This window comes from Babylonia areolata, chromosome 26 (assembly GCF_041734735.1).
Source record: "Babylonia areolata isolate BAREFJ2019XMU chromosome 26, ASM4173473v1, whole genome shotgun sequence".
Classification (NCBI taxonomy): domain Eukaryota; kingdom Metazoa; phylum Mollusca; class Gastropoda; order Neogastropoda; family Buccinidae; genus Babylonia; species Babylonia areolata.
In genome coordinates this window covers 41,198,328-41,211,807 of record NC_134901.1, presented here as the reverse complement: position 1 = coordinate 41,211,807, position 13,480 = coordinate 41,198,328, and the positions used below count along the sequence as shown (strand labels likewise).

Below are 13,480 nucleotides of genomic sequence, written 5' to 3'. Positions count from 1 at the left end.
GTGTGTGTGTGCAAAGACTTACCCCCTTTGAGTAACACACCACTCACAAACCATGGCACCAAACCCTGAACAACTTTTCTGAAAGGGTGCTGACCAACAGGTTGGTAAATGAAACACTATTATCTGAACGGGGAGTTAAGGCATAAACAAGAAGCAGGTACAAAGCAAGCACAAAAAAAAAACAAAAAAAAAACCCAAAAAAACACACACACAAAAAGAAGAAATAGAAAGAAAAAAAACCCTAACTAAACCAGACTCACCATCTTTAGCAGCAGTGCTAGGAGCGGCCGATTCCTTGTCCCCGTTGGACACTGGTTCCTGTTGCTGCTCCTCCTTGGGTTGGAGTTCAGACAGATCCCCCACCACCTCAAACTCCTTGTCATCACTCAGCTTCTCTCTGTCTCACACACACACACACCACCAGCTTCAGTTTAATTACATACACTAGTGCAGACTCCGGCAGGGGTCTGACATTCCTGTCCTGTGCAAACTACTAACCACCTATGCGGAGAAAACAAAAGTAACTACGGCCCAGAAGTAGGTAACCTCCCCTTTGCCCCCCTGACTAGCGCCCTCTTTTTTCTGGCAGCCATCATGACTCCTGTTCCTGTGCTCTTCATACGGCTATTCTCAAGGAGGCATCACTGCATTCCAACAAATCCATATATGCTACACATCTGCTAGGCAGATGCCTGACAGCAGCATAACCCAATGCACTTTGTCAGGCCTTAAGTGCATGCCTATATATTTGTATACCTATCACAGTGAATTTTGCCAGAAGATAACACTTTTGTTGCCATGGGTTCTTTTTCAGTGCACCAAGTGTGTGCTGTAAAAAGGAACTTGGTTTATCATCTCATTTAAATAACGAGACACTCACTTTGATTTTCCAGTCAAACTTGGATGAAAAGTTGAGTGCAGGAATCAAACCCAGGCCCTCCCAGACACTGTACTGGCAGATGACCATCTTAACCATTCTGCTATCTTCCTTCACATACCACCAGCATGGTTTTAAAAGCCTGCATATATAATTGTGTGTGCCAACGCCATGGGTTAGGCACTGGACTTGGGTTGGGGAAGGTTCAAACGGCAGCAGGAGAGGACCGGACCCTGCCTTCCTACACTGAGCCCTTGACAAAGTGCATTTTAACTTACTGCCCACATGGCTGTTCAAAGTTGTTGGGCCTTTAACTCACTCAGTACGGCCAGTCCTCTCTTCTCCTCTACACAGACCCCTTGGATGTCAAGTGGGCGTCTCAATGACCCAACCTTTAGCTTCCATCGTCAGAATTGTGGTATTCTTTGTCAACATTCACCTCTTCAGTATAAGAGCCTTCCGCTTGCAATATTTTGATGGTGGTAATTGGGGTGAAACGCTGTTAACGTCGTCTCTTTCGCCGTTCGTATGGAGAGAGTTAAATTTCTAAATACTGTCAACAAGGGGACAATGGTAATCAAAACAATGTACATGTCTTGTGCAAATATAAACCACTGAAATGAACACCTCACACCTCTCAAAATAACTTTTTCAATACCATATCAATGTACATACCTTGCGCAAAACAATAGCTATTAGCCCTTGGAATAAAAATCTAACCCCAAATTAACACAAAAACACCTGTACAGAATGCTGCAAAGACTGATATTACTTTAAAATAGTACATGATACTTCTTCACGAAAAGGGACTGAGAAACACACACACACACCACATTCACACACACACACAAGAACAGACCACACACACACATACACAAACACACCACTCAAACACCACACACATGAATACACCACACATACACACTGACAAGCCCCACTCACATGTGTGATATAGTGATGACAAGGGAATACACCTGGAGGAAGTCATCGCACTTGAGGCGAGTCCCGTTCTTGATGGCAAAGTCTGACAGCAGTTTCTCATTGTTCTCTGCACACAAGGCAGCGAGAAACAGTTTTACACATTCACTATGCTTTGAAACAGTCAGACTGGTTGGAATTTTGTTTCTGGAGAATGATTGTGTGTGTTTGTGCATGCATGCATGCATGCTGTGTGTGTGTGTGTGTATCCCATAATCTTATAAGAAAAAACAATATAGAGTAAATGAGTGACAAAATGTGTATGTGTGTGCATGCATGTATGTGTGTGTATAAGCATGTGCGTGCATGCATACGTGTGCTTGCATGTATTATAATCTGGCTGACACAACTAAGACATGGAGCAGTAAGAAAGCAGTGCAGAGAAAAGCAAACAGTCCTTGAGAAAGAAAATGTTTGAAGGTAAACATATGGCTACCATATAAACTTCGGCACTCTTGCAATGGCAGTCTTATTCACTGTCTATTCTACTGAATAGATAGACAACATATTACAAGTCCAACATCTTGAGACCAGCTCCTTCCATTCAAGAGGCAGGAAAGAAGACTGTTCAGAATCACCAACAGAACTTGTGTGTGCGTGTCTACGTATTTTGAAATGAGAAACCTTGACTGTACTTATGCCTAATTTTACCTTTATCTTCCTGTGGGATAAATAGTTTAGTTTTTCAATCCTGATATGGCCGTGCCTAGTCAGCTGAGCTGTAAGTAATAACAAAAAATGAGGCAGGAATGGCTCCAAGTATTACATTATCAATGACCAGCAAACACAAACTTGGGAAGATGAGTACAGACACTGATTTCAGTACGTGGAGAAAGAGGCTGCGGCATGGTTTTCACTCACCTTCTGTCTCCCCTTCTTCACTGGAAATGATGATTGTCCCTGTAACAATAAAACACACATCGGTGGAAAACAAGAGGACAAGTACGCACACATACACACACACATGCACACTCAAAACGCACATTCTCTCACACACAGCCCATACGCAAACACCACACACACACACACACACAACCACACCACACCAAACTACATACACAAACACCTTACATACACACGCACAGCTGACACAGCTCAGGAGATGGTGCAGAGCCAAAACAGACTGAACCCCAAAATTTAATATTATAATTTTTTTTATCAAAATAAAAATTTGATCCAGGAATGCACAAATCTGCTAGCACTTTCAGAGAAAAGACCCATCAACTTCAGGGGAAAAAAAACAAGCTTGTCATCAATCAAGATCATCTTTAGCAATCTTTTTTTTAAGAAGATACAATGATGATGATGATGACTGTGACAACTTTTTTCTCTCTCAAGTAACAAGACTTAGACATAATATCCAGGGCATCACTGAATAATGTCAACAGCTCACCTTTCCCGTCATCAATTTCAACGTCAGGGGCAACCATTCCCAGATGTGCTTTGAGAACCTGGAAAAAACAGAACAAATCACAACAAAATTAGTGACAGGTTATGTTACAACAGAATAAAGAGATTCCAAACAAAAAGCAGTTTAACAGTATCAGTATCAGTATTCGTAGCTAAAAGAGGCGACACTGCGTTTAGACAAATCAATATACGCTACACCACATCTGCCAAGCAGTTGCCTGACCAGCAGCGTAACCCAACGTGCTTAGTCAGGCCTTGAGTTTAACAACAAAATCACAATGCGAAACAGAACAGAACAAGAAAGCAACGGAAAACAGGGTCAGTATTAGCCACTGTCATTCCAGGACCAAGTTACCTGGTCTTGCTAAAACAACCCTCTTAGAAGGATGATGGAGGGGAAGACATGATGGACTGACAACAGCACAGAATGAACAGGAGAACCATTTGCAGAGACCCAGACTTTGACACACAACCGACAGATCTGGAGGAATCTGGTGAACAGATCTGTGTGGTGCCCCAATGACTCTTCGGAAGAAGAAGATTCCAGATCAGAACATTCAACACCAGGACACATAGAGAACCACTTTATAACTTAACATCACACTTCACTAACAAGAAGACAATAGGATTATATATATAAAAAAAAAAGAAGTTTGCATTCAGCATAACTGAAACATACACACAAAGATATGTATGTACATATACGACACATACATATAACAGCACAGCACACACAACACATATTTGGTGTTACAGAATACAGAATGCTTTAGTATCTAAAGAAACAAAACAAAACGAAACAAAAAACCACACATATATTCACTCACACACACATTAACACACACACAAAAGTCACTCTCAGACAGACAATTGCACAAATACAGACAGACGTATGCTCAGACACATGCGCGCACATGCATGCACGTACTCACACACACACACACACACACACCCTTACCTTGTCCTGCAGAGCACCCACTTTGAAGTGAGAACAGTTGAGGACGACGGTGACCTCAGGTTTGGGGGCACACACGTAGCACTTGGGGTTGGGGGGGTCAAGGACACATGGGTTCAACAGACGGTGACGGTCATTGGGAACTCGGTTCAGGTACACCTGCACCCCCACAGTAACCATGACCACCACATAAAACATCTAAATCATGTTCACCTACCAGTCCCCACAGTAAACATAACCATCACATAAAACATCTAAATCATGTCCACCTACCAGTACCCACAGTAAACATAACCATCACATAAAACATTATCTAAATCATGTCCACCTACCAGTCCCCACAGTAAACATAACCATCACATAAAACATCTAAATCATGTCCACCTACCAGTCCCCACAGTAAACATAACCATCACATAAAACATTATCTAAATCATGTCCACCTACCAGTCCCCACAGTAAACATAACCATCACATAAAACATTATCTAAATCATGTCCACCTACCAGTCCCCACAGTAAACATGACCATCACATAAAACATTATCTAAATCATGTCCACCTACCAACCACCACAGTAAACATGACCATCACATAAAACATCTAAATTATGTCCACCTACCAGTACCCACAGTAAACATGACCATCACATAAAACAACATCTAAATCATGTCCACCTACCAACCCCATTAGCAAACACAACAATCAAATAAAACATCCAAATCGTGTCCAACTACCAACCCCCAAAGTGAACACAACCATAGGAACTTGATTCTTCTTCTTCTTCTGTCTCTTCGTCTCAGGACCGTAAGGTCACCACTGATGACTTGGCAACAAGTTCTTTCCATTTCTTTTTGTTCCTCATCTCTTTCAAGGCACGGCGCTTTGTCTCAAACCTTTCCATTCTGGAGTATTGTTCTCCCCATCTCCTTTTCTGTCTGCCTCTCTTTCTCATTCCTTGCGCTGTGACTTGCAGGATTTGGTAGCGAGTCCTGCTGATCATGAAATGTGCCCATAGCAAATGAACTGGATTCAGGTATACCCAACCATAGCCACCCCCCCAAACCCCCGTATCCCCTCTTCCCCCCACCCCCATTCCCCCAAGGCGCTGACCACTCACAGTCTTGCAGGCATTGAGGCGGCTGTTGAGGACCTTGACAGCCTCCACGATCAGCAGCCCTGCGATGATGGCGTTGGTGGTGGCGATGGCTGGGATGATGTTTCCTGCCATGGCTGCACACACACCAACATCCTCCTTCAGTTCGTTTCAAGGTGTGCAAAATGTGTGCACTGTTCCCTAAACACTACACCACATCTGCTGCAGGAACAAGAAAAAGAGAGGTACAGATGCCTGACCTACACATAAGCCATCGCACAGGTCAGCCCATGAGAGTTTACCTTAGGTTTGTGTAAACATAAAATGAAAATAAATAAATAAACAAACAAGTAAATACAATTAAGTATTTAAAAAAAACTGAAAGATATGTGGAAGTCGATGATGGTGTTCAACACTGTGAAAGAAATTTGTTAGAAATAAACACCTCCGCCCTATCTTTTTGTTCTCCCGTATCTCCATGAAGAGGCATTGGGGTGCCGCACAAAAGAACTGTTCACCAGATTCCTCCATGTCTGTTAGTTGTGTGTCAAAGTCTGGGTCTCTGGTTTTCCTGTTCATTCTGCAAAGTTGTCAATCCACTGTTTTTTCTGACTTCCCCTCTGTTTCCCTCCAGCCACTGGATCTTGTTAACATCCCATACCAAAGTAGTTTTTTTCTTAACTGATGTCAGCACATCTTCATACGGTCCAATGCACTGCCTGATGGTTTGGCATACTTGATCATTGGTGAGGGAAGGAAATAAATATGATGAAATTGATGTACACTCTGTAACTGATTGCAACAACAGTACACCTCATCAAAACTGACTGGGAAACAGTGAACAAATGTGCCAATCCATGAAGTAAAGTCTGGCTACTGATAAGCGAGGCAACTTTTGAAGAAGAAAAAAAAATTAAAGAATTGGAAAGCTCCTTCATACAGCCGATTCTCACAGAGATATCAGTTGTGACAAAGAGTGACAGAACAAAACACAATAAAAGCAGGTGTTCTTTCTATCATATTCATTTACCTTACTATAATTAACAGATGCTTGTATGTGTTTCAACTGAATGAAAATGTTTGAAAAAAAAAAGAAAAAGAAAAAAAGCAAGTGTTGACTCACACTTGATGTCGAATCTGGTCTTCATGGGAATGCCGAAGATGTGAGCTCTGATGTTGGCCACACTGGCCACAAAGTCCATGGCTGTGGTATCATCCTGAAACACATCACCAACACTTTGTCATCTGTCAGGCTGTTCAGAAACATGTGGACCAACCCACCCCATCACAAAAGATTGGGCTGCAGGTGCAATAAAAAAACCCTCTTTAATAATGATCATAATCATACAGACTGATGCTCACACCTCTCAGGTAAGGAACTTTTGGCATTTTCAATGAGTTACATATACATAAGTATGCATGCATTCAAGAATGACACACTTTACACAAACAGGCGTGTGCACACACAAACAGACCTGCACACACAGAGCGAGCAGAAGTTCAAGAAGCACATTAGTCAAGAAAAGTAAAATGGTAGACAGAGCAGAAGAGGAGTGTTTTAAAAAGCTCTTGCAACTGAACTGGCCAATCCACATGACAGACTGAGCAAGGCAGTGTGTTCCACTTGAGTGTGCCAATATAGGAGGAAGAAAACTGACCTTCAGATTTTTTGTTTCCTTAAGGGACTGTCAGAACCCCTGAATCAGTAGCCATCTTGATCACACATTGAAAACATGAGCTAGTGCCTGGTATCCCACATGCTGAAGAAGGGGGTATGAAGGAAAATAAATAAATAAATAAAATAAACACACACACACCTTGTCCCAGACCAGCATACCCCCCTCGCCCTGTGTGGCCAGCTCCTGTTTCAAGGTGCCCAGACACTGACCAAACACGTCCGCACACTCCTTCACAGACCACTGCCGCTGGTCACGCATCGCCGAGCTGTCGCCTGACAGACAGAAACACATGTTCAAATCGTTTACCTGCAAGACCCTTTTTGTTGTTGTTGTTGTTGCTTATAGCCAAGCCGACCACACGGGGTCATATCACGACTGAAAAACTGTAAATATCTGTTCCAGATAACCTGACACACAAAAAAAACAACAATAAGCAAACAAACAAAAAACACATGGAAAAGAAAACTGGGCACCAGCACAGTCACATAAACCTAGTACATGCCTCTAATTTAACATTCACAATTCCATCATTTTTTTTTTTTTATCAGAGGATTAGAAAAACCACCAAACTAATATATACAAAATTCTACATGATACAGTAAACCACACACACACACACACACACAATAATGGGCATACAAAGCCAAAAATTGCCAACAGGCACGTCACACATCCCAGGTGCAAAATGAATATGACATGGTAAAAGTGCCCAATTACCAAGTCCAGAACAAGACGAAATTATTCAAGGCATGGTTAAAGTGCCCGATTATCATGTCCATAACAAGACGAAATTATTCAAGGTTTTCTTGACAAAATATAGGTGAATGGACAAGCACAGGAAGGCTCTACATGCACTGCAAGTTATGTCATCGAGATATAAAGAATCATGCTCAAATTATGTTTCAACACACACAATTGGTGCTTCTGGTATTTCCTCACAGCGCAAGCCATTTTCTATGATAGAAAGGGAAAGCCGCATAAGCACACATACTCCCTGCTGTCCGGACTATCTGGGCTACAATGTGAGAGTGTCTTGCCCAGGTTACGTCCCCACTTTCTCAGCCAAAAGAGCTCTAGGACAGTCAGCATGGGGATGGTCCCCAAAGGCCAACGAAAACCCCATGTCTGCAGCGCTAAGAGTGAGTGTAATCTTGCCTCCTGGTCTGAGAGTTATAGACCTTCACTAAAGACTTAGCTGCTAATGGATTCCAACTGCAGTGGAGAAACCACTGATCATACAGCTCTCATTTTACTGTTGGCCCAACTGTAAGCTTATGTCAGTCTCTAATTTAAGCTAAACATCAACTCATTCTACGCCACAGCTACATGCTGCTACAACCCCCTTGACCAGCACTACATGAGACCACTACAGAAAGATCAGGGTGGTTCACCTGAACAGTGAAAATCAATGGAGAATTGCTGATTTAATCAATCAAACAAAGCTTTGTTTCCATGCCTACAAAATCTGTAAACGGTTCAGTTTAATATGCCAACTGTACCAAGCAAGAATAAACGAAATTAGAACAGTAAGTTGGTACGAGAATACTCAAACGGGTCCATACTAGAAGTAATCATAGTATGGTGGGGTAGAATGAGGTAAGGCCAATACCAAGAAATGAAACAAAACAAGACACGATGGCTGCCTGACTCACTGTCAGTGTCAGCAGGAAGGTTGGCCATATCCAGTGGCTCCGGGGGTCGTCGTTTTTTCCACAGGGTCTCCATGGACAGCAGGTACTTGATGTCGTCACGGAACAACTGTCACATTCCACACACACCAACCACATCATAGTGCCAAATATCTCCATTGTCATCTGAGAACAACTGTCACATTCCACACATACCAACCATATCACAGTGCCAAATATCTCCATTGTCATCTGAGAACAACTGTCACATTCCACACATACTAACCATATCATAGTGCCAAATATCTCCACTGTCATCTGAGAACTGTCACATTCCACACACACCAACCATATCATAGTGCCAAGTATCTCCACTGTCAGTGGGAGGTAGACTAAAAAAAATCTTTGGTAAAAGTCGACTTACTTGGGATAAAAGAGGCGACGTATCGAGCCACAAGCTCTTCTTCAGGCAAATGAAATGAGTGAGTGACAGACAGAAAGGTACAGACAGAGAGGGAGAGAGAGTAAAGTTCAGGAAAGGAAAGTGATGAGAACTCACAGGAAAGGACACAAAGCAGGGTGAGTAGAACTGTCAGTGTGAATGTATGAGGGAAAGAAAGGGTTCTGAAAGGGAAGGGTGAAGGATCTCCACTGTCATCTGAGAACAACTGTCACATTCCACACACACCAACCATATCATAGTGCCAAATATCTCCACTGTCATCTGAGAACAACTGTCACATTCCACACACACCAACCATATCATAGTGCCAAATATCTCCACTGTCATCTGAGAACAACTGTCACATTCCACACACACCAACCATATCATAGTGCCAAATATCTCCAGTCATCTGAGAACAACTGTCACATTCCACACATACCAACCATATCACAGTGCCAAATATCTCCACTGTCATCTGAGAACAACTATCACATTCCACACATACCAACCATATCATCGTGCCAAATATCTCCAGTCATCTGAGAAAAACAGTCACATTCCACACATACCAACCATATCATAGTGCCAAATATCTCCATTGTCATCCGAGGACAACTGTCACATTCCACACACACCAACCATATCATAGTGCCAAATATCTCCACTGTCATCTGAGAACTGTCACATTCCAAACACACCAACCATATCATAGTGCCAAATATCTCCACTGTCATCTGAGAACAACTGTCACATTCCACACACACCAACCATATCATAGTGCCAAATATCTCCACTGTCAGTGGGAGGTAGACTAAAAAAATCTTTGGTAAAAGTCGACTTACTTGGGATAAAAGAGGCGACGTATCGGGCCACAAGCTCTTCTTCAGGCAAATGAAATGAGTGAGTGACAGACAGAAAGGTACAGACAGAGAGGGAGAGAGAGTAAAGTTCAGGAAAGGAAAGTGATGAGAACTCACAGGAAAGGACACAAAGCAGGGTGAGTAGAACTGTCAGTGTGAATGTATGAGGGAAAGAAATGGTTCTGAAAGGGAAGGGTGAAGGATCTCCACTGTCATCTGAGAACAACTGTCACATTCCACACACACCGACCATATCATAGTGCCAAATATCTCCACTGTCATCTGAGAACAACTGTCACATTCCACACACACCAACCATATCATAGTGCCAAATATCTCCACTGTCATCTGAGAACAACTGTCACATTCCACACACACCAACCATATCATAGTGCCAAATATCTCCACTGTCAGTGGGAGGTAGACTAAAAAAAATCTTTGGTAAAAGTCGACTTACTTGGGATAAAAGAGGCGACGTATCGAGCCACAAGCTCTTCTTCAGGCAAATGAAATGAGTGAGTGACAGACAGAAAGGTACAGACAGAGAGGGAGAGAGAGTAAAGTTCAGGAAAGGAAAGTGATGAGAACTCACAGGAAAGGACACAAAGCAGGGTGAGTAGAACTGTCAGTGTGAATGTATGAGGGAAAGAAAGGGTTCTGAAAGGGAAGGGTGAAGGATCTCCACTGTCATCTGAGAACAACTGTCACATTCCACACACACCAACCATATCATAGTGCCAAATATCTCCACTGTCATCTGAGAACAACTGTCACATTCCACACACACCAACCATATCATAGTGCCAAATATCTCCACTGTCATCTGAGAACAACTGTCACATTCCACACACACCAACCATATCATAGTGCCAAATATCTCCAGTCATCTGAGAACAACTGTCACATTCCACACATACCAACCATATCACAGTGCCAAATATCTCCACTGTCATCTGAGAACAACTGTCACATTCCACACATACCAACCATATCATCGTGCCAAATATCTCCAGTCATCTGAGAAAAACAGTCACATTCCACACATACCAACCATATCATAGTGCCAAATATCTCCATTGTCATCCGAGGACAACTGTCACATTCCACACACACCAACCATATCATAGTGCCAAATATCTCCACTGTCATCTGAGAACTGTCACATTCCAAACACACCAACCATATCATAGTGCCAAATATCTCCACTGTCATCTGAGAACAACTGTCACATTCCACACACACCAACCATATCATAGTGCCAAATATCTCCACTGTCAGTGGGAGGTAGACTAAAAAAATCTTTGGTAAAAGTCGACTTACTTGGGATAAAAGAGGCGACGTATCGGGCCACAAGCTCTTCTTCAGGCAAATGAAATGAGTGAGTGACAGACAGAAAGGTACAGACAGAGAGGGAGAGAGAGTAAAGTTCAGGAAAGGAAAGTGATGAGAACTCACAGGAAAGGACACAAAGCAGGGTGAGTAGAACTGTCAGTGTGAATGTATGAGGGAAAGAAAGGGTTCTGAAAGGGAAGGGGGAAGGATCTCCACTGTCATCTGAGAACAACTGTCACATTCCACACACACCAACCATATCATAGTGCCAAATATCTCCACTGTCATCTGAGAACAACTGTCACATTCCACACATACCAACCATATCACAGTGCCAAATATCTCCATTGTCATCTGAGAACAACTGTCACATTCCACACATACTAACCATATCATAGTGCCAAATATCTCCACTGTCATCTGAGAACTGTCACATTCCACACATACCAACCATATCACAGTGCCAAATATTTCCATTGTCATCTGAGAACAACTGTCACATTCCACACATACTAACCATATCATAGTGCCAAATATCTCCACTGTCATCTGAGAACAACTGTCACATTCCACACATACCAACCATATCACAGTGCCAAATATCTCCACTGTCATCTGAGAACAACTATCACATTCCAAACACACCAACCATATCATAGTGCCAAATATCTCCACTGTCATCTGAGAACTGTCACATCCCAAACACACCAACCATATCATAGTGCCAAATATCTCCACTGTCATCTGAGAACTGTCACATTCCAAACACACCAACCATATCATAGTGCCAAATATCTCCACTGTCATCTGAGAACAACTGTCACATTCCACACACACCAACCATATCATAGTGCCAAATATCTCCACTGTCAGTGGGAGGTAGACTAAAAAAATCTTTGGTAAAAGTCGACTTACTTGGGATAAAAGAGGCGACGTATCGAGTCACAAGCTCTTCTTCAGGCAAATGAAATGAGTGAGTGACAGACAGAAAGGTACAGACAGAGAGAGAGAGAGAGTAAAGTTCAGGAAAGGAAAGTGATGAGAACTCACAGGAAAGGACACAAAGCAGGGTGAGTAGAACTGTCAGTGTGAATGTATGAAGGAAAGAAAGGGTTCTGAAAGGGAAGGGTGAAGGATCTCCACAGTCATCTGAGAACAACTGTCACATTCCAAACACACCAACCATATCATAGTGCCAAATATCTCCACTGTCATCTGAGAACAACTGTCACATTCCACACATACCAACCATATCACTGCCAAATATCTCCATTGTCATCTGAGAACAACTGTCACATTCCACACATACCAACCATATCATAGTGCCAAATATCTCCACTGTCATCTGAGAACAACTGTCACATTCCACACATACCAACCATATCATAGTGCCAAATATCTCCACTGTCATCTGAGAACAACTGTCACATTCTACACATACTAACCATATCATAATGCCAAATATCTCCACTGTCATCTGAGAACAACTGTCACATTCCACACATACCAACCATATCACAGTGCCAAATATCGCCACTGTCATCTGAGAACAACTGTCACATTCCACACATACCAACCATATCACAGTGCCAAATATCTCCACTGTCATCTGAGAACAACTGTCACATTCCACACATACCAACCATATCACAGTGCCAAATATCTCCACTGTCATCTGAGAACAACTGTCACATTCCAAACACACCAACCATATCATAGTGCCAAATATCTCCACTGTCATCTGAGAACTGTCACATTCCAAACACACCAACCATATCATAGTGCCAAATATCTCCACTGTCATCTGAGAACAACTGTCACATTCCAAACACACCAACCATATCATAGTGCCAAATATCTCCACTGTCATCTGAGAACTGTCACATTCCAAACACACCAACCATATCATAGTGCCAAATATCTCCACTGTCAGTGGGAGGCAGACTAAAAAAATCTTTGGTAAAAGTCGACTTACTTGGGATAAAAGAGGCGACGTATCGAGCCACAAGCTCTTCTTCAGGCAAATGAAATGAGTGAGTGACAGACAGAAAGGTACAGACAGAGAGGGAGAGAGAGTAAAGTTCAGGAAAGGAAAGTGATGAGAACTCACAGGAAAGGACACAAAGCAGGGTGAGTAGAACTGTCAGTGTGAATGTATGAGGGAAAGAAAGGGTTCTGAAAGGGAAGGGTGAAGGATCTCCACTGTCATCTGAGAACAACT

General features: G+C 42.5%; 1 protein-coding gene across 1 annotated transcript in view; it reads right to left on the bottom strand.

The window, feature by feature from the left end:
* Positions 1 to 13,480, bottom strand: part of LOC143300134 (SUMO-activating enzyme subunit 2-like) — a 28,584-nt gene that overhangs the window by 1,263 nt on the left and 13,841 nt on the right. The window contains exons 9-17 of the mRNA XM_076613669.1: positions 8,647 to 8,752; positions 7,133 to 7,266; positions 6,439 to 6,532; positions 5,340 to 5,452; positions 4,224 to 4,379; positions 3,249 to 3,306; positions 2,717 to 2,755; positions 1,820 to 1,925; positions 261 to 397 (exon numbers count right to left, since the gene is read on the bottom strand). Of these exons, the coding sequence (XP_076469784.1) occupies positions 261 to 397; positions 1,820 to 1,925; positions 2,717 to 2,755; positions 3,249 to 3,306; positions 4,224 to 4,379; positions 5,340 to 5,452; positions 6,439 to 6,532; positions 7,133 to 7,266; positions 8,647 to 8,752 (943 nt within the window). The remainder of the gene's footprint in view (positions 1 to 260; positions 398 to 1,819; positions 1,926 to 2,716; positions 2,756 to 3,248; positions 3,307 to 4,223; positions 4,380 to 5,339; positions 5,453 to 6,438; positions 6,533 to 7,132; positions 7,267 to 8,646; positions 8,753 to 13,480) is intronic.